The sequence below is a fragment of the Bos taurus genome, chromosome 7 (assembly GCF_002263795.3).
Source record: "Bos taurus isolate L1 Dominette 01449 registration number 42190680 breed Hereford chromosome 7, ARS-UCD2.0, whole genome shotgun sequence".
NCBI classification, from domain to species: domain Eukaryota; kingdom Metazoa; phylum Chordata; class Mammalia; order Artiodactyla; family Bovidae; genus Bos; species Bos taurus.
The window spans coordinates 20,732,238-20,752,409 of record NC_037334.1 but is presented as its reverse complement, the minus strand read 5'-3'; the positions used below and the strand labels follow the sequence as shown (position 1 = coordinate 20,752,409).

The following is a 20,172-nucleotide window of genomic DNA, read 5'->3' as shown; positions in this document are numbered from 1 at the left end:
GAAAGCGGCTCCCTCGGGGAGGCCAAGCCTTTGGCTTCCGACTTCGCCAACCTCTGCCTACCGCCCCCCTAGCCGAGCTGCTGGGCCACCAGCCAGGCCTGCCCCCTCCCGCTGGCCAGGGCTTTCGGGTGACCTCTGAGCCTCCGTTCCCGCCACGGTTGGCTGTGAGCCCCCCTCAGAAAAATTACACACGTTTCCTTCCACCCATGAACACAGGGAGCCTTCATGCCCTGTTCTAGCGCCCTGCCCTCTACCTCCTCATGTGACCTAGGGACACTTGAGCGCCTCTCTCTAGGCCAGTTTTCTCACCTGTATAGTGAGACGGTTGCACAAGATTTATTCTTGAAACCAATGCTTTTTGCTGCTCCCAAGCTTGCAGCCAGGGCTAGGCCATGCAGGAGGGGTTCCCAAGTTTGGAGAAGTGGGAGGAGACCAAGCACAAGACTCAGCCCCCTGAGAGTGGTCTGGGCTGAGGAGAAGGGAGGACCTGGGGTGGAGATGGGGGTGAAGGCAGAGCCAGGAGTGAGGTGCCTACATGGAAAGTTGGAAAGGCATGCTAGGTGTCTGGTGGGGTGTTTAAGCTGAGGTTCTGCAGGGTACATAGGAGTTGCCTCATTTGAACTGTGCCTTTATATAACCCTAACCCAACATGGAAGAGGAAAGATGGGGCAACTTTAAACCCTGCCCTGGGATTGAGGAGCCTTGAGGTCTGACCTCTTGCCTTACTGAGTGGGCCTCTGAACACTCTCTGGCTGTGAAGCTGAAACAGGGAGTGAACGCAGCATGAGTATATCACTCTGCCTACTTTCACAAGGGTCTGTAAAATCCCCTTCGGCCCTGGTTAATGGGAGACAGGGGAGACAGCAGCCAGTGGCAGGAGGCACTGCTATTGGCTGAGGGCTCCAAACTCCAGCCTCCCCCTGGGCAAGAACTGGACTGCAAAGGGGAAAAAGAAGAAAGGACTTTTGGGAGTCCAGGATGGACCTGGACTCAGTGGGTATTCTCATCTGGAAAAGGAGATTGATAACAGAATCTTCAAATAAGTTCAGGCCTATAAAGTACTTAAAATGCTTCATAGTAGGGACTTCCCTGGTGGTCCAGTGGCTAAGACTCCAGGTGCCCAATGCAGGGGGCCTGAGTTTGATCCCCGTTCAGGGAACTAGACTCCATGTGCTGCAACTAAAGATCCCATATGCCTCAACTAACACCTGGCACAACCAAAGAAATAAATATTTTTTTAAAAATTCATAGTAAATGCTCTAAACAGGGTAGCCATTTACACTTCCTTTATGCCCCAAAGGGCCCTTCTCTACCCAGCCTCATTTCACACCCAACAGCTGGGCTATGCACTCATTTTTCACTTTTCCCACATCTTTGATCACCCATGAAAATGTGAATCCAATCTCACCCTTCCCTCTGCTCAAGAATCTTCCCTAGCTCCCCATCACCCTCAGAATGAAATGCAAACTCCCCACCTCTGTCTACAAGATCTGATCCCCCATCACTTTTCTTCTCTCCTCATCACTCACTCCCCTCAGGCCTCCTCCCTGTTCTCCAACACTGCAGGCATGATGATCCTGCCTCAGGGCCTTTGCACAAGCTGTTTCTTTTGCCTGGACCATGACTGGCTCATCTCAAGCTTAGATTAAACATCACCACTGAGGGAGGCCTGGCCTGGCCAGCCTGGCTCTAGCTGGCCCCAACCCCCCTACCTGGTCAGCTTCTCTCATTTTATTTCCTTTGGAAGCCTAGTCACTCTCTGAACATTTACAGCTTCTTCTTTTAAAAAAAAAATTTTGGCCATCTCTCTTGGCATGTGGGATCTCAGTTCCCCAGCCAGGGATTGAACCCATGCCCCTGCAGTGGAAGCACGGAGTCTTAACCTCTGCACTGCCAGAGAAGTCCTGAATGCTCACAATTTATTTGTTTAATGTTTATGGTCTGTCCAGGCCCAACCGCACCTGTTCCACATGTGTTGGGAAGCTTAGGGGTAGAGCCTCTCCCAGGTCATTTGACATGTGGGACAGAGTCCCAGAGCCCCTGCCAACCTATCCAGTGCTAACCCTGCCAGTAAGGCACCTCTGCAACCTGAAGGTCTGGGTTCAAATCCTACCTTGGCTACTTGCTCCTGTGACTCGGTAAAATGGGGATAATGCCAGATATTTTCTCATCAGTGTCACAGAATCAAAGTTTGACAGATGAAACAGCTTCAGTTATTATGATGTCAGGGTGTGCAACTGGGGCAAACAGGGTTGGAGCTCACACTCAAAAGGTATCCCCCCCACTTTTTTTTTTTTTTTTTGCCAAACCTCAGGGCATATGAAACTTCCCTGGCTAGGGACCAAACCCGTGGCCCCTGCAGTGGAAGTGGAGTCTTAACCATTAGACCATCAGGGAAGCCCAAGGCATCCCCTATTTTTAAAACCCAGGGGTTTCCTGGTCAATGTATCTATCCTAGACCCCACATCACCAAACTCACCCTCCTACCCCACCCCATGCCAAGCCTTGACCTCACCCTCTGGACTTTGCCACGTGGCATCTCTGTGAATTCTACCTCCATCTCTCCCCTGGGGAGGGTGCTCCTTGCTGGACCTGAGACTCCCCCAGCCCCCCTGCACTGCACAGGTGTGGGTGGAACACTGTGTCCAATATGTATCTCCCTCTCCAACTTCTGATGTGCAGCCAGTCGTTTTATCCTCCCTGGGCCTCAGTTTGCTTATCTGGAAAAGGGGGTTTGTCCTTGGTAATGGTTCTCAAGACATTGATTACTCTGGGCTAGCTGCTTTATTCACTTGACCTTGTGTCTGATGCTCACAGCTGCCCTGCAAAGTAGGGGATGAGACCCTGCAGTTGACCAGGCTGAACTGCCTCCAGGCTTCTGCCCTGGACTCCCTTTACCTGGAACACCTCCCCCCACCCCATCCCCTGTATGCAGGCTCCTGTAGTTATCCAGGTCTCAGCTCAAATGTCACCTCCTTGGAGAGACCTCCCCCCATCTCCTGGCTTAAGTAGCCTCCTGTCATTCTCTGTCCCCTACTGGATTTTTCTCCCCAGCACCTGACTGTTCTCGGAAATTATCTTATTCACGGGTTTATTTGTTGTCTGTCTTCTCTACATGCTGTAGGTTCCACTGGGGGCAAAGAGGGGTGCTGTCCTGAGTCCAGGGCAGCCACCACCGAGTCTAGCACACAGCAGGTGCCCAATAAATCCCGGTTGCCGGTGGGTGGTGGGTCTCGCTTGGGAGTGGGGAGGAAAGAGATGGAGGCGGCCAGGCCCAGAGACGCCGAGGGACCTGTCCAAGGTCACACAGTAGGCGGCGCTCGGGGTGAGCGCTCGGTGGCTGTGGTCCTGGGTCCCTGGAGCCAGCCCTCCTGCGTGCTGGGTGGCCGCCCGCTTGTCCCCCCGCGCCGCCGCGGCCGAGGAACCACGGGTAACCCCGCAGGCCGGACCGACGCGTCACCCAACTGGCCAGGTCAGGCCCAGCAGGGGACGCGGAGCGAGGGTACCGCCCCTCCCCCGCCTGGGAGGCGGGAAGCCCAGAGGGGAGGGGGAGGAGGAAACGGAGGGGACAAAGCGGGAGGAGGGGCGGGGGAAGAGGAGAGGGTGAAGGGGGCGGAGGGGCGGAGGGGCGGAGGGGGAGGAGGACGCGAAGAGGCGGAGGGTCAAGGGCGGGGAGAGGCGGGCTTCTTGGCCTGGCAGGCGCCCAGCAACCGGGCCCAGGGGCCCTGGGTGGGTGGGAGAGGTTTGTAGGGGGAGCTGGAGGCGGGGAGGACCAGCGAGGTCGACTGAGAGGCGGGGATGGCTGTGAAAGAGCACAGTAGGAGGGAGTGTTCGAGGGGGAGGAGAGAAAGAGATCAAGAAAGACCTTGAAGGACCGAGGAAGAGAGAGACCTAGACCCGGAGGTACCCGGAGGCAGAGGAGGTGCAGAGATAGTCGGAGAAGGGCAGACCCCGCGAGAGCTCTGCAGAGCAGAGTGCTTGGGCGTTTGGCAGGGCCTTGGGGTACAGGCAGCTCCCTCCTGCAGCCCTTAAAGTCAGAAAATACCTAAATTCCATGCGGGCCTCGTCCTGGGGTCCTGCCTCTGTCTCCCCTCCAGACTGGCCCCTCTGTGACAACAGTAGATCCTACTCATCATGGGTGTGGCTGCACCCCTCCTCTGCTCCAACACCTTCCATGGCTCCCGGAAGCCCTGGCTGTCCGACAGGACGCATCCTGCAGGGCTGGCCTAGGCCCGCCCATCCCGCTGGCTCCTTTGCCATCTCACTTTCTTCCTACATCTTCCCTGAACACCTGCTGTGCGCCAGGCAGGAGTCCAAGCCCTAGGGATTCAGGAGTGACCCAAACAGACCCAGTCCCTCTTGTTGAACTCATCTCCGGTGTGGGGAAAAGCAGAGGACGGAATATTTGTTGACCTAAGTTGTTCACAGCGATCAATGCTGTAAAGATAAAGCCAGCGAGCAGGAGAGAGGGGGTGGTGGTGATGGCCGGAGTGCAGTGGCTGTGGGGACAGTGTGTCCCACCATGCAGAGGGTTGCCCAGAGGTGGCACCGGGCTCAGTCACCCTCAGACTGGAAAACGATGCCAATTAGAATGAAGGCCCCGAGCAAGGGGAAGGGCCAGAGCTCTGCCCACCTGCGCTGGGTCCAGGCTAAGATGTGTGTCTTTCAGCATCCTGGTTCTCTGCTATGTGCCCCTACTTGACGCCTCAGTAGGGGTGTCACTTGACGCCTCCGGCCTCAGTTTCTTTATCTGTAAAATGGTCCTTCCTTCACCGGGCATGTTCAAGAATTGTTTGAGAACTGCAGCTGAAGCCCTGAGCCAAGGTCAGAGCATAATAGATGTTCAGTGGATGGCAGCCATCCATGATTTCTGTTATCCTTATGATCTGCATTGCTTTCCCAATTCTTTCTGGTACTGCCTAGTGGGGCCGAGAGCTCTGCCAGCCAGCCAGCAAAGGGCAGGAGACCGGCTGTGGCCCTGTCTTGTCTTGTGACTTTTGACAACTTCCTGCCCTTCCTCAGGCATCAGTTTTCCTGTCTGTACAATGGGGTGAGCGTGTGGGGTGGTCATGCCCAGGTCCCTGATTCCACATCACTGCAGGTGCTTTTTGTTTCTCCCCCAAGTCTAAGTTCAAGGTGCAAACTCCAGACTCTGGAAGGAAGAAGGCCACGTAAATATTTCAGGCAGCAGATGTACCTGGCCAGCCTGGAATGTGAATGTTTAATGTCACATCCTCATTTACAGGATGCTTTTTTTCCTGGGCTGGCTGGAAAATCTGTTAGCCCTTGACCCCTCCTCAGCCTGGGAGGCCAAATCCGGAGGAGGAGGTGAGCCTGGCTCTGGGGGACTGGGGTGCAGGAGGGTGCTGGATCAGCCTCTTGTTACTGGGGCCTGTGGGAGGACATGATTGTATGCACAGGAACATCATGGTTTAGACAGAGTCAGGGACTTGCATACCTTGAAGCACAGGGATCCTCGCTGCTGGAAAGAGCCTTAAAAAGGGGGAGAGGGTAGAAAAGGGGAGTCCCAGAAGGGCCTAGGGTCTGGGGGTGGGGTAGGGTAGTCAGAACAGTTGGGTTTACCAAGACTTGTGCCCCCGCAGCCCCCTCTGGGGTCTCTCTGCCCCTCCCCCTTGCCTCCCTCCCCCTCTTCTGATGCTCCTTCACTCCCCGCCTTCCTCCCCTCCCCCACATCCCCCCTTCTTTCCTTCTCCCTCCTTTCCCTAACCCCCCTCCTTCCTCCTGCCTCTCCCTTCTCTCCCCTTCCCCCCTCCCTCTCTTCATCCTCCCTCCCCCCCTCCCCGCCTTCCTTCCTCCCTCCTTTCCCCCTCCTCCCCTCCACCCTCCCCACCGCCCCCTCCTCCCCTTCCTCCCGCCTCATTAGGCGCGGCCGCGGCGCGGGGCCCATTAGCAGATCAATTAGCCGAGGTCGCCGGCGGCGCGGTCGTTAAGCGCGGGAGGCCGCGGCGGGGAGGGGGCCCTGGAGACCGCACCTCCGTCCGCCCCGGCTTCCCGGCTGCGATTGCCTCTCCTCTCCCGCCCCAAGACCCTCTGGTCACGCGCCCCACAGCAGACTCCAGGGCCCTCGCTTTACCGTTCCCAGCCGTATGGGCGGGATGGGGGAGCTTCAAGGCCCAGAGGGACACCCCAGGTCACAACCGTGGTGTCCGTGACTGGGCAAGGCCCCTTTTTCTTTGGAGCAGACCCTCCCCCCCAAAAAAAACGCCATTCATCTGCCAGCAACATCAGTAATAGTACTAATAATATCAGCTGACTTCTCTTGAGCCCTCGCAGGCTTTCTGCTAATCCTCGGAACAATTTCCCAGAAGCAGATCAGACAAGTGACTTCACTTTCCTCCCTGCCTCGGTTTCTATCCACACACCCGCTGACCCATTTTGTATTTTCCCAACACATGTGTCTATCTGGCCACAAGGGTGGGGACTTAAGTCTTTCCTTTTCCTTCCCTGCTGTCCACAGGGCTCAGAGTAGGAGCTCAATATGTTTTTTTTTTTTTTTTTAAAGGAAGAATGAATGAATGGGTGAGGCTGTGCTAAAGCACTTTCTCCGGAGTCCATGATAGGATCTTCATGACAGCCGTGTGATTAAACCCATTTCACAGATAGGGAAAACCAAGACCCAGAGCAGTGAAGCTGCTTGCTTGCTCGAATCACCTTGCTGTGAGAGGAAGCCCCGGCTGGAGACTCTCTGTCCAGAACCATTATGGGATGTATTAGTAACAGCTGCTTTTCCCATCCCAATTGAAATTTTCATAGTACCAGGGAAACTTGCTTTGTGAGGGAAGGTCAGAAGAATGACTTCTGGAGGTTTTGGGGGATTAGAACCCAGGGGAGGGGGGAAAAATGATCACTGTTCCAGAACAGCATGTGCAATGGTCTCTATTCAAGGAAAGGCAAAATGTTTCAACCTGGCTCCAGCCTGCTGAGGAGGAATAATTAGAATGGTGGGTAGCAGATCCTCAGGGTGTCCTGGGCCTAGAATTTATTCCTAGGGTCACAGAGGCCAAAGATAATCTATTCTTTAAAACATTTTTTAAAATTTTGAGGAAAAAAAAAAAAAGATAGCCCCCTGCCGGGATTTACCTGGCAGTCCAGTGGTTAAGACTCCATACTCCTAATGCAGGGGTTCCATCCCACTGCCTGGGAACTAGATCCTGCCTGCCACATGGCAAAAAGATAAAAATTGTGAAGTAGAACACACAGAAGAGTGCCCAGATTATAAATGCCCAGATTATCATTTGATCACTTATCACAAAATGAATACACTTGTGTAATCAGCCCCCAAGCTTCCATAGTGGGTAGAGCCTGCTTGGGTAGCCCCATGACATGTGCAACTATATAGGTCACTTGGGGCTGTTCTTTATATAAATGGAATCACATAGCGTCTCTCTTTTGTACTTGGCTCCTTCAGTGTTGTGTGTGTGTGCTGCAGGTGTTGAGTGAGGTGGTTTCTGGTTCTTTTTCTGACTGCATAGTATTCCATGGGCAGCTGGCGTCACAAAGTACCCTTCTGCCCTTTGATGGACAGCTGGTGGTTTCCAGTTTGGGGCAATAATGATTTGTTACAGCTGCTCTAAACACTCTGGTGGCATGTCTGTTGCATGGATCTAACATTGAAATCCAGGGGGATTGCTGGGTGCTAAGCAGTCTTTTGGAGGCAGATGTTAACAGTTTATATTCTCCAAGTCACAGAGATGAGTTTTGGGTTTTCTGCTGTTGTTGTTGCAGCATGTGGGATATAGTTTCCCGACCAAGGACTGAACCCTGGCCCCCTGCATTGGGAACACAGAGTCTTAACCACTGGATGACTGGGGAAGTCCCTGCATTAACATATGAGGATACATGTTAACCAGGGAGTGAGTGGTCTCATTACATTGATTTTTGCACGTGATTTCACTGTAGTGGGGGAGGAGGTGGGGTACAGAAGGAGGGTCCCCCTGTCCCCTCTACACCTTCTTTCTCTCCTGAGGGACAGAAGACATTTTCTCTGAAGTTCGCTGTCCATCACCACCCCTTCCCTCGTTCCCTGTGCCCTTGGCTGCCTGGAAAGCCACTGGATCAGGCAGATAGTTGAGAATTCCTTGGTCTCCTCATGCTCCCAGTCCCTTGAGAGTGAGAGCTCTATGCCAAGAAGCCCTGACAAGATCTTGCAAGATGGAAGATATTGCAGTCAAAATGACAGCTCTCACTCTCCAACCGGCTCCCTGCCCTCAGCCCCATATCCTGGCTGGGGAGACTGATGTTCTCTTGAAGTGCCAGGTGCCCCAGGGAACCACCTATCCTCCTGGCTCCCCCTCCCCAGGTGGTCCAGCTTGGATGCAGGGGCATGAAGGCAGGCTCCAAGTGGTCCTTGGAGAGTTGAGGTCCAGCCAGGAATCAGTTCCCTGATTTGGAAGAAGCCATGTGTGTGTGTGCGTGCAGTGACTGCTTGTGGTCTTAACATGTCTCTTAAGGGTAAAGAATTTCACTTAGGAACCATCTGGCCTGAGGCTCAGAAACCAGTCCCACCACTTATGCTCAGTGACCCCTTAGCTTTTTTGAGTCCTTTTGCCTACCTGTCGAAACAGCTGACCAGACCTCAAACACCTAGGCTTTGCTGTGTGACCTCGAGCCTCCATCTGACCATCTCTGGGCTAGAGACTGCGTTCAGGAGCTAAATTATATTTACAAGCTGGACTCAGGACTTTTCATATCCAGTCCCATAACAGAAGAGGGGGCTCAGGCTTGAAGGAGGCCCCCCTCCTCCGCTGGGAAGGGGGTCACCGCAGGGCAGCCCACAACACAGAGGCAGAAACACAGCAACCAACCTTCTCACGTCTTTATTTGAAAGGCACAGCTAAGCCCACCCTCGATACAGCATTTTCACTTCTCTCCGTAGAGATCAAACGACTGAACACAACAAAAGCTGACAGTCTAAAAGGCTATATACAGACACAGGTGTGGGTGTTGCTTTTTTTTTTTTTAACATTTTTGTCTTTTTCCTTTTTTTAATATCCCTTTTCTTAAAAGACAAGCTAGTATACTGGAAAAGGGGGGGAAATAAAAACCAAGACAACTTGAGTACCCTCATCTTTATTCAGGAAGGGGAGAAAGGGAATTCTGAGTTGCTGGCCCCACTCTGTTGCCCTGGGGCTAAGCTCGCTGTCGGTGGCCCCTCTTTCTTTTGTGGGTGCGGGCATCAGGAACTCATGGAGGGTGAGTGGGTGGGAGGGGCAGACATGGGGTGCCCAGGGTGGGGAGGGGCAGCTAGCATTGTGTTTGCATGCAGTGCCAGAATGGGAGGCTGGGTGACCCCTGGGGTGGGGCCCCCCCCTGGCGGGCAGACTGTCAGTTACATGTGTGTGAATCAGGGAAATGCAGGGGGTGTTGGACCTCTTGAGGTTTTGCTCCCTTAGGACCTGGCCTCCCACCTGTGTCTCCAGGCCTCAGCTTGCCTCATCTGTGGGATGAGTGGGTACTGACCCATTCAGGCTACAGGGGAGGAGGAGGGAGGCCAGAAATTGGGGGTAGGAGCCAAGCCAGGGTAGGGCACAGAAGCAGGGCGACAGCCCCAGTAGGCAGCTACCATAAATACTACCAGAGTTTGGCCAATCCCAAGCTATTACTGTGTCTCGTGTGCTGAACCTTCCTCTCTCAGTGTTTGTCTCCCCTCTGTCCCACCCCCCACCCTCCCCATCCCAGCCGCCCACTAATCCGACTTCTCGCCGTCGTCCTCCTGGTGGGTGTCACCATCATGCCCGTTTTTGTCTTCCTTGGAGAGGTGGGCCTGGGAGCCCAGCGCCGACAGCGAGAGGAGGCCGGTACCTGCGCTGACCGCCGGCAGAGAAGGGGGCTGCAGCCCCACAGGCAGGGGGGTCAGGGGCAGGGCCAGAGCCTGCAGCTGAGACAGCTGGTGGGCTTGGAGCTGCTGCTGCAGTACACAAACAGGGGAGCATTAGCCCCCTTGAGCCCACCTGTCCCTCCCCCATCCCCCCACAAGACCCCAGACGTACTCGGATGATGGAGTTCAGCTCAGGAGCAGTGACCTGCTTAGCCCTCTCAATGGCTCCCAAGACCTGCTGCTGGTGCTGGAAATTGGGGGGGGGGTGTGGGATGGAGAGGTGTCAGATGATTCACCCCATCTAGTTGGGATTTGTGGCACAGAGCCCAGAAGAAGCCCCACTCCCATCTCCACTGTTCGAGCCCTCCCTCTCTATGATTTCCCATCTCTCCCCTCAGGAAACGCCCCTCTCTCCAGTTGATTCCTTTCACCAAGCCTCAGTCTCTTCATCTGGAAAATGGGATACATACAGACACACAGAAGACCCAAAGGGCTTCGTACCAGAATCTTAGGAAACTGTGGACTATGACCGATGCCACATGCAAAGAAGTCAAAACTTGTAAGAGCTCAGAACAGGACTGCTAATGGAAGAAATCTGAGGTTTGCTAACCCAAGCTCCTCTTCCTCCACAGCTGGGAAGGCCCAGTGAATTCTGGCAGGGCTGGGGTGTGAGTCAAGGTTTGGGGCAATCCCCCAGCTTTCACTGAAAATCTGTCTCTCTGGCTATCAGATGCTAAAATCTGCCAAGCTCCTTTGTGCCTTGGCTACCAGGGAGCCCCTGCTATGAAAGGAAACCAAAAGCTAGATCTTCAGGGTCCTAAGAATCCCCCTCTCTGGGGCTTCCATGGTGTCCTCTTGAATTGTCCCTGGGCATCATCCCCTGTGGGACCCCAAGGTACCAGCAGAATTTAAAAAGAAAATGATGAACTATCAGCAGTAAATCTGGCAGAGAGCAGAGGGGCCTTAGGTGACCCAGATGTGTGTGTGTGCGCGTACAGTGGGCTTCAGACCGAGAATCCCAGGAAACAGAAAAGACTTGGGTACATAGTCCCTTTGTGTGTCCATGTGCTGTGTGTCTATGTTTTGCATCTGTGCGTATGTCTGTTGCATCTGTGTCTGTTTGTATGTCTGCCTGTGTGTGTGGAGTGTCTTCCTGTACACCCGGCGGCCAGCAGGACCAGGCAGATGAATCTCAGGAAGGTGAAAGGCAGAAACAAAATTCTTGGTGCAGTGTTCAGCAGTGTAGCTGACATTTTTACGGTGCAATGACTCATGCAGACTGGGAATTCCACAGCAGGGTGAGGTCCTTCCCTTCACCCCTGGGGTTTCTCCTGCACAGACTGGCTGATGGCTGGGAGGTCCAGAGAAGGCAGGCGTGTGCCCTGGGGCACGCAGATGGCTACAGAGGGGTGGGGTTGAGGAAGTTCAGGGTCTATCTCCTCCCAGCAGACCCCCAGGGGCTCCACTCACCTCTTGGGACAGGTAGGGCAGGACCTGGGCACATATCCCATTTAGCCTCTTGACGATTTCAGCCTGGAACAGACAGACACTTCAGCCCTGGGCAGCAGCCAGCCAGGGCAGGTGCAGACCAGCCCTGGGAGGCCCAGTGGTTCTGTCTAATCCAAGAGGAGGCCGGCTTGTCCCAGGATCATATCAACTCATCAGGCCCATGGGCACCCGATCAGCAGCAAAAGTGGCCCCGGGGGCTGAGTCTCTGAGGGTAGTTAAGAGCCCAGGACAGAGCGAAATCCAGGCCCAGTGGCTTGGGGTCTGGGTGGCCCTGGAAAGATGCCCGATGCCTCGTAGGTAGTGAGCATTCCGTGGGAGGGAGGAAGAGGTGGGGGCAGCTGGCATCAGAATTCTCTAACCTGAGATAGGGTTTGGAGGGTGGGTTGGCATGTCACATCACCCTGCTCCCCCAGGACTGTCACAAAAGAGAGACAATGGGGTGGGGGTGGCAGGTCCTAGGAAAGCCTCTGCCCCTCCCCCTCAGGGAGAAAAACCTCCCAGGGAGGCCTGAGAAAGAACAGAAGTGGGGAGGGGGGGCTCTGGAGGTAACAGGATACCAAGGCAGACTTGGTGCTCAGCCAAGGGGTGGCGGGTTCCTACCTGCCTGGGCCGGAGCGGGGAAGGGGAGGAGGGGAGGAGGGGGAAGGGGGCATACCTGCTTGTGCATCTCGATGTTCAAGCCATAGGACATCTCGTAGTACTGTGTAGGGGGGAGACAGAAATGGGGGCGGGTGAAGGATGTGGAGCTCCAGAGACAAAAGACACAGGGGAAGTGACAGAGACAAAGAGGGGGAGAAAGGGAGAGGTGGGAGGAGGGGAGGGCAGGCAAGAGAGATGGAGGCGGAAACGGGGAGACACCCATACCTGGACCTGGGGCCCAGGTGCCTGGTGAGGATGCTAGGGACGCCAGTGGGGCACTCAGTGCCCCATTTCTGGAATAATGACCTCACCCCCTACACACACACACACACACACACACACACACAGGCACACACACATTCCAAGGCTCCTAATCTTTTATCTTTATGTGTCTTGTCTGCGGGTGGCCCTGGACTCCAGGGAAGTTTGTCTTCCTGGGTATAAATAATCGAGGATAAACAAATCCTGTTGGGTCTGCCTCTGGGGCCAGCAGCACCCCCCTCACGCCCCACATCTGACCCTGCCCCTCCCCTGCTCTAAACCCTCCTATGACTCCCCATCACCCCCAAGGGAAGATAGGGGGAGAAAGCCAGGTTTGTGCTGCCTCTCCTTCTCTGCCCAGCTGGCTCCTATCCATTCATCAGGACCCCAGCTGCAATGCCTCCTTCTCCATGCAGTCTTTCTCCAAACGGGAGCACACCCTTCTGGAGTTCCCCAGCCCCCTCCCTCTGAATCCAGAGGTTCCTTGTCCAGCTCTGCCCCCATGGCCTGGGGGAAGTGGGCTCTGGGCTGGACTTAGGCAGGGGTTTTGATGCAGAAATCACCACACCTGGTGAATATGAAGCAAAGCAAGTGATTCCGGCAGTATGCAGGGGCAGGGTCTCCAATGTCAGGCCCAAGAAGGCAGTGCCGCCCCCTCCCTCCCTTCCACCCACCCTCCTCAAAAGAGTGTCAGCCTCCTGCCTGGGGAGGGGGGCCCTCCAGTCCTCCTCCTCCAAAGCTCGGACTAGGAGGGGTTAAGCCTGGGATGCTCAGACCATGGGGGTGGGGAGGGGAGGGATCAACAACCTCCCCGCCCAGTTCCTGGCTTTCACAGCCACTGGCTCCTCCGCTGCCAAGGACAGCCAGGGACCTGGCAGGCCCAGGCCGCAACCCGGTGGCTTGGCACCTCGGCCACTGCCCGGGCCGGCAGCCAGGCCAACAAGATTAACTCAGCCCGGCCAGGGGCTGGCTGAGCGGAGAGCAGACCCTGACTCCTTGCACATCCCAGAGGAGATGGCCAGGGTTCAGACAGCAGCTGCCAGTGCTGGAGGGGGACCTGGGGTCCTCTGGCCCTGCCCACCAGACCCCGGGCTGGCTTACCATCACGTAATGACGCTGCATTTCTGACTTCTCGCTGGCCAGCTTGTCACATTCGAGTTTCAGACTGAGGAAAAAGAGGAGGAGGGCTGGGGCTGGGATGAGGTCCCCCCCATTGTGCAAGGGAGCCCCAAACTTTGGTGGGGGTCAGAGAGAAGAAGAGGGAAGGGGAGCCACAGGTGCCTTAGCTGGAAACTGGGGATGATGAAACCCACCTTGAAGATGTGGGGGTGGAGAAAGCAATGAAAATAATAAAAACAGAAGTCAGAGCAAATACCCTGACTGTAGGTCAGACAAGGATTCAAAGAAACTTTTTCCTATCGTGAAATCCAACGAGGTCAGGGCTGTTAACGTCAGTCTCCTTTATATAAGATGATGCAATGGATGCTCAGAGAGGTTGAGTGAACAGGCTCAAGGTCACACAGCCAGGAAGTGGGCTTCAAAGGCCATACTCCCACCCACTGGGCAAAACTCTCCAGCAAAGAAGGAATAGACAGACATTGCTGAGAGGTTACAAGGGCCCGGAGCCCACTGGCAGGGCTCTGGACTGAATTCAGTAAGGAATCTTCAAAGGCACCCAGACTCTCTTGTGACCTCTGATTTCCCTGGTTGGGGGGAGGGGTATAAATTTCTATCACTGGGTAATAGAGTTGGTGATCCCCCTCCTGTCTTGGGTTGCCCCAGCAAGGATGAGCTTTGGATACTTCTCAAAGGCCCCCAAGGGGGTGTCAGGGTGACAGGTAGAGAGCTGAGGTCACAAACTCAACTAGATAGACTGGGTCCAAAGTTCAGCCCCGCCACTCTGATGCTGTGTGACTCTGGGCAAACGCCTCTACCTCTCTAGGCCTTGGTTGCTGAGTCTGCTGAGCGCCAGCCTCCCAGGGTGGGGTGGTGAGGACAAGATGAATTAAGACCAGAAATGTTCTTAATGCTGGCATACAGTAAGTACCCAATAAATACTTTGTTGATCTTGTGGTCACCCCAGGGGACTTAGCGTTTTGTTCCGCCAGACTGATCACGACTTGTATACCTCAGTTCACAGGTGAGCCACACTTAATCTAATTCTCTTTAAAAATGTCCACGTGTGACCACCGTTAAAAATAAACTCAGGCAATTTCATTCCAAATTCGGCATTTCTGGCCTTTCCTGAGGGACTGGTAGATATTGTGACAGCCCCAACACGGTGGAAGCCCTCAGTGTACACCAGGAAGCCTAAGCCCAGTGAACGGAGACTGTGAAGCTCAGAGAGGGGGTGTGACCTATCTGAGGTCACACAGCGCTCTGGCAACATCTCTAGAACTGGATAGGCTCCAGTGGTCACCGTGATGTGGGCATGGGCCAGGCAGGGAGAGGGGACCCCCTGGAGAGGCTCAGAAAGGCCAGATCTGTTGGGTGAAGCCCCTAAACCCTCCATATCACAGGATCAGAACAAAGTCCCTAGGCCTGCCCTTCAATCATCTATACCTCTGATTCCTCATCTTTGAAATGGGCACAATGATAAGACAGCAGGGAAGACGAAACAAAAGGAAGTATGTTCATTCTTCAGCAAATGGGGAGAAGGGGCAGTACCCCCTAAAGAACAAATATATCACTCTTTCCAATTTCTTCTTGGAGAAATCCCAGGATCCTTCAAAAAATACTTCTGTGTGGGTAAACAGATCCAGGGAGGCCCCAAACCCCACTGGTATATAGACTCCCCATCTGATTTCCAGGCAAAGCCCCCCTCTGTAGCAGAGCCTTGAGGATCTGCTTCCTTCAATCCAGAGATGGGATATAAATCTTGCTACTTTCTTGCTGTGCAACCTCAGAAAATCTCTGGGCTTAAGTTTTTCCAAGTGTAAAATGAAAAATAAATAGTTCCTTTCTCTTTAGATCAGGCACATGGCAAAATCCTTTAGCAATGTCAGATTCAATTCTGGAGGGAGAATCACCTTACTGCTGGGTGGCAGGAACCCTTTCTCCAAAACCAGGCTACAGATTTGGGGATGGTGGTGGAGGGCTTTGGGGAGGTGGAGAATCAATTACCACTTCTAGATGCTGGGGGAGTCTTTTATCCATTGGTGTTGGGGTGGGGAGAGGGGCTCTAAAACCAGACAACTGAGTCTGGGCAAATTATTGACATTTTTGATGCCTCAGATTTCTCATCTACAAAATGGGACTGTTTTAAAGACTAAATGAATGAATGTCATATCCCTGAAGTGGTAAAGACAGCGCCTGCCACCTAAGACCTTCAAGGCCTCTATTTTTTGGAGTCTGTATATAAAGCAGAGGCCACAATCTCCGCTCCAGGCCTCAGTCTGAAGCAAGGGGCTCCATCTTCTCCCGAGTCGGGGACCACCAGCCCCCAGCTCACCTGTGGTACTGAGCCTGCAGCAGTTGAAACTCATCTTTGATGCGATCGCAGGAGTCCGAAGTAGTGAATTTGAGTTGCTGGGGGAGGTGCGACGAGCCCTGTGGGGAGGGGGCGGCGGCCCGGGTCAGGACCCCACAGGGCGGACATGCACCTCTCCCCCGCCACAGAGGCCCCAAGGCGGCAGGCGCAGCTGCAGCGCTCCCCCCCCCACCCCTGCCCCACTTCCCGGGCCCGTGTTTACAGCTCCTGGCGCGGCCCCCGCCCTCGCTTCCTGCCCCCGCCTCTCCCAGCGAAGCCGAGGGGGGTGGGTGCGCCCGGAGTCGCTCGTCCCCCGCCACCCCCAGGCTGTGGGGGTGCGTCTGAAGGCCCGCCCTTGGAGGGGGGCAGGGTGCGCCCTCTACCGCGCCTCCAAAGCGCCGGGAGGGGGTGCACTCTGAGCGTCCAGTTGCCTCTGGGGGGAGGGTAACGCGTCCTAGAGAGACCCCCCCAAGTTGGGGGGGAATGAGGTTTCCTAGCCTAGTCCCCTTGGGGGAGGGGCCTCTCTCACCATCTGAAATTTCCGAGTGGGGGCACCCCTGATTCTGAGCACCCTTCCTCCAGGCCGCGCTCTTCCGGGAGGGGTGCGCCTTGGGTCTCTCCCCCACTCCCGGACCCCGAAAGCACCCCCAGCCTTAGAGGTGCCTGGTGGGGCTTCCGGGGCGCCCTAGGCCTGAGGCCAAGGCCGCCGAGGCCCAGCCTGGCTTGGGGGGTAGGGGGCAGGGCCCGGGCTGGCGCGGGGTGGAGGGATCTAAGCGGGGAGCTGGAGGGGACCTGGCTTGGAACCTAGCGGGGTACTCTGGTCCCGGAAGCCGGGAGGGGGGCCAGGAGCTACGGGGGATGGGAGGGAGTCCGGGAGCTGGCGGCGGGGGTGGGGAGTAGCGCTGGGCCCAGAGCTAGAGGGGACTGGGCCCAGGAGTTGGGGGGGAAGATGCCGAGCTGGGGGGTGGGGGTGGCCCGGCTGGGATCTGGAGCTGGGGGCGCAGGGCTTGGACCTGGAGAGGGGCGCTGAGTTTGGACCTGAGGGGGGGGGGGGCAGGGCCCGAACCTGGGGGAGGGAATGGTTCGGCTGGGAACTGGGGAGACCGGGCCGGGACCTGGGGGGACGCAGGGCCCAGAGCTTGGGGGATGGCCCGGCCAGGAACTGGGGGGTGCCGGACCCGGATGGGGTGGGCGCCGGGCCGGCGGGCCCCGCTTACCGAATGCCTGCTTTGTGGAAACATCATGTCAGTCGCGGCGGGGGGCGCGGGCTGCGCCCCGGCTGTGCGCCCCGGCTCGGGCTGCTCGGGGCGCCGGCGGCCGCGCCTTTGTCCCGGCGCCGATCGGCAGCTCCCGGGGCCGCCGCCGCCGCCTCCCGCGCCCGGCCTCGCCCGCTTCCTGCGCCCCCTCCCCGCGCGCCCGGCCCCGGCGCGCCCCGGGCCCCGCTTCCTGCGCGCCCGGCGCCCCTCCCCGCCCCTCCCCGCCGCCCGCCTCCCCGCACGCCCGGCCGCCGCTCCTATTGTCTAATGGCGGCGACGCCGGCAGTGGCCGCGGCCTCGGCTGCGCGGAGGCTCCGGCTCCACCTGCTGCTGCTGCCGCCGCCGCCGCTTCTGCTTCCCGGGCCCCGTGCGCGCCGCCGAGGGGGGGTGGCGCGCGCCCGGGGAGGCCCGCGGATCCCCACCCATCCGCCTCCCCCGGGCAGGCCGGCGCGGTGACCTTGGGCCCGGCGCGCCCCCGCCGCGCCGGCGCCCCTGCTGGCCTGGTGGCCTGGACGGCAGCGCCTGGGCCTCGGTTTCCCCATGTGTCAGAGCCGGGGGGCCCGGCTGCTCCCATCGAAACCTCCGGCTCAGTCATGGCGCGACCCAGACGCGTGCCATGGACATGCTCTGTAACCTTGGCTCACGGGATGTTTTCTGAGCCTCGATTTCCTCTTCTGTAGAAAGGAGGTGGTGATAACCACCGAGTTTCTGGGAGCCATGGCTTCCACACACATTTATGGAGCGCCTACTGTGTGCCAAGCCTCGCTCCACGATGTCGGGGTGGGAGGGGATACAAAGTCCAGGCCCTGGTGGCCCTGGTGGAGATGATATGAGACGTAGAGACAAACCCATGAACCACATCCCTAGCAGGTCAGACAGTGGTAACAGCTATGGAGAAAACAAACCAGGAGGGAGGGCCGGAAGGTGCGATTTTAAACAAAGGGGGTCAGAGGGCCTCCTTGGCCTCTAAGAGGACCCAAAGGTGAGAGAAGGAGCTGGCAGGCTATGGGGGTAGTGGCTTAGTCAAGGAGGCAGAGACAGCCAGCGCAAAGGTACTGAGGCAGCACTGCCTGGCACGGGGTGGAGGTGGAGTTCTTGGGAGTAAATGAGGGCAGGGAGGCAGGGCCAGCAACTTCATGCATTCACACAGGGCCCTAGCTCCCAGAAGGGCTGTGCTCTGGTTAACGATCTGCCCTTGTGGTCTCTGGAAATTCCTAAATAATTTTTGAACAGGGGTCGTCACAGTTTAGTTTTGCATTGAGCCCCGCAGCTCTGTAGCTGGTGATAGGGAGGGACAGATGCTGCAGGGCCTGGTGGGCGATGGGGAGGACGTGGGCTTTTACTCTGAAGAGTGGTGGGAGCCCTGGAGGGCTGTGGGCAGAGGTGGGGCCAGGCCTGACTCAGGCCTGGAAGAAGCTGTGGAAATAATGCACGGTGAACCCAGTGCAAGTGCTAAAATGCACAAGCTTTTAATAATCACCATCACCAGCATCATCAACTGTGCACCTACCTCCTGGATGAGTTTGACTTCTTTGGGCCTTGAATTTTCCCATCTAAAATGGAGTTAGGACCCTTGTCACCTTTCCTGGGCAGATGAGGGGTTAGGACTAGGTGGAGATGAATAAGCAAAACTGAAGCCTCTTCTGCCCCCAAAGCACCTGAAGATAAAACAGCATTTTAACACCATATTTTTTCAGTTCAGTTCAGTTGCTCAGTTGTGTCCAATTCTTTGCAACCCCATGAACTGCAGCACACCAGGCTTTCCTGTTCATCACCAGCTCCTGGAATTTGCTCAGACTCATGTCCATCGAGTCGTTGATGCCACCCAACCATCTCATACTCTGTCGTCCCCTTCTCCTGCCTTCAAGCTTTCCCAGCATCATATTTTTAATTTCTTTCCTTAGTTTTCAGTTCAACTGAGGCGCTCAGTCATGTCTGACTCTTTGCGACCCCATGGACTGTAGCACGCCAGGCTTCCCTATGCATCTCCAACCTTTTTTAGTTTAGTTCTTTTTGGTTTTTCCCTGGCTGTACCATGGAGCTTGTGGGATCTCAGTTGTCTGACCAGGGATTGAACCTGGGTCACGTCAGTGAAAGCCCGTAACACCGTATTTTTTTAAATAAAAATTAATGCCAAAAAATTCACCATGAAAAAATATCAATATATTAAATAAGGTAGGATCCAATGGGACCAGAGATGAATTAGTAAAATGTGGGGTTTCCTTAATTCCGTTGCTGGAAGAGGAAAGTCGCAAATTTTTAGTAAGTTTACTGTTCCTGGACTAGTAACCCTGGCAGTCCAGTGGTTAGGACTCGTTGCTTCCACTGCTTTGGTTGGGGAACCAAGTGGCATGGTTGGGGAATCGAGTGGCATGGACCACAAACAAAAAATAGTTATAGAAAGTTTCCTGTTGCTAACTGTCCTGGAATATGTGTACCCCACAAATTGTATTGGAATCCTAGGTGGGAATGGGCTACAGAGTTTTCATGGCCCTGGGCAAAATGAACACACAGGGCCTCTGATTCAGAAAAGATCAGGAATTTCAGGATGGTGACTACAGAGCATCAAGCTAAGGGCAAGTCCTTTACTTTTTTTTTTTTCACGGGTTTGATTTGGCTGCATTCGTTGGGCTGGTCATGTGGGTGCCCTGAGGCATGTAGGAGCTTAGTTCCCCAACCAGGGATTGAACCCTAGTCCCCTGTATTGCAAGGCAGATTCTTAACCCCTGAACCACCAGGGAAGTCCCAGGCCTTCCTTTGAAGACAGAGTCCTGTAGGGCTGCCTGAGTCACAGGCCCAAGAAACCAGCCTTACTGCCAGTCCTCCCCACCTGCCATGGGGACCAGATGCCCTTTCTCCTGGGAGACCACCTGCATCCAGGCAGGCAGTTCCCTGTATTCGGGTGCCTCAGTACAGTGGGATAAGGGCTGGGCCTTTCAGCATGTAGAGAAGCCCAGAACTGTAACCCAGACTATGAATAAACCAACCCACCTGTTTTACGTTTTTACCAGTCTCTGTTTTAGCATTTTAACCCTGCCATTATTCCCATTTTAAGAATGAAGAAGTGAAGGCACCAAGAGGTTAAGAGACTTGGGCAAAATCACATAGATGGTGGGTGGCAGTGCCAGGAGGTCAACCCAGGTCCTTGGGCCCTTGATGTCTATGTGATCCTGACCCTCTGTTCATTGTTCAGTTGCTAA

General features: G+C 55.6%; 2 protein-coding genes and 1 long non-coding RNA gene across 7 annotated transcripts in view; 1 reads left to right on the top strand and 2 right to left on the bottom strand.

The window, feature by feature from the left end:
* TLE2 (TLE family member 2, transcriptional corepressor) overlaps positions 1-4,181 on the bottom strand; it is a 29,530-nt gene extending 25,349 nt beyond the window's left edge. For 2 of the 4 annotated variants that reach the window (XM_059888674.1, XM_059888675.1), the window contains exon 1: positions 4,046-4,181. In XM_059888674.1, the coding sequence (XP_059744657.1) occupies positions 4,046-4,136 (91 nt within the window). In that variant the 5' untranslated portion in view covers positions 4,137-4,181. The remainder of the gene's footprint in view (positions 1-4,045) is intronic. The other 2 variants (XM_024995030.2, XM_024995031.2) reach the window with 2 other exon arrangements.
* Positions 3,478-9,064, top strand: LOC112447372 (uncharacterized). Its single transcript, XR_003035534.2, has 2 exons — positions 3,478-5,328; positions 6,524-9,064. It is a non-coding gene; the product is annotated as an uncharacterized lncRNA (long non-coding RNA).
* On the bottom strand, positions 8,822-17,062 carry TLE5 (TLE family member 5, transcriptional modulator). 2 transcript variants are annotated; one of them, XM_024993937.2, is made up of 7 exons: positions 16,246-16,991; positions 15,699-15,796; positions 13,349-13,412; positions 12,003-12,047; positions 11,309-11,371; positions 10,011-10,085; positions 8,822-9,928 (listed from the first exon to the last, which is right to left on the bottom strand). In XM_024993937.2, the coding sequence occupies exons 1-7, from the start codon at positions 16,246-16,248 to the stop codon at positions 9,707-9,709; spliced, it is 570 nt and encodes a 189-aa protein (XP_024849705.1). In that variant the 5' UTR covers positions 16,249-16,991; the 3' UTR covers positions 8,822-9,706.
* Positions 17,063-20,172: the final 3,110 nt, after the last annotated feature.

Excerpts from the sequence above, each read along its gene's own strand:
- TLE5 (XM_024993937.2), bottom strand. Across the intron at positions 13,413-15,698 it reads CTGCAGGCTCAGTACCACAG|TCTGAAACTCGAATGTGACA; the intron begins GTGAGCTGGGGG and ends CTTTTTCCTCAG. Across the intron at positions 11,372-12,002 it reads ACATCGAGATGCACAAGCAG|GCTGAAATCGTCAAGAGGCT; the intron begins GTATGCCCCCTT and ends TGTCTGTTCCAG.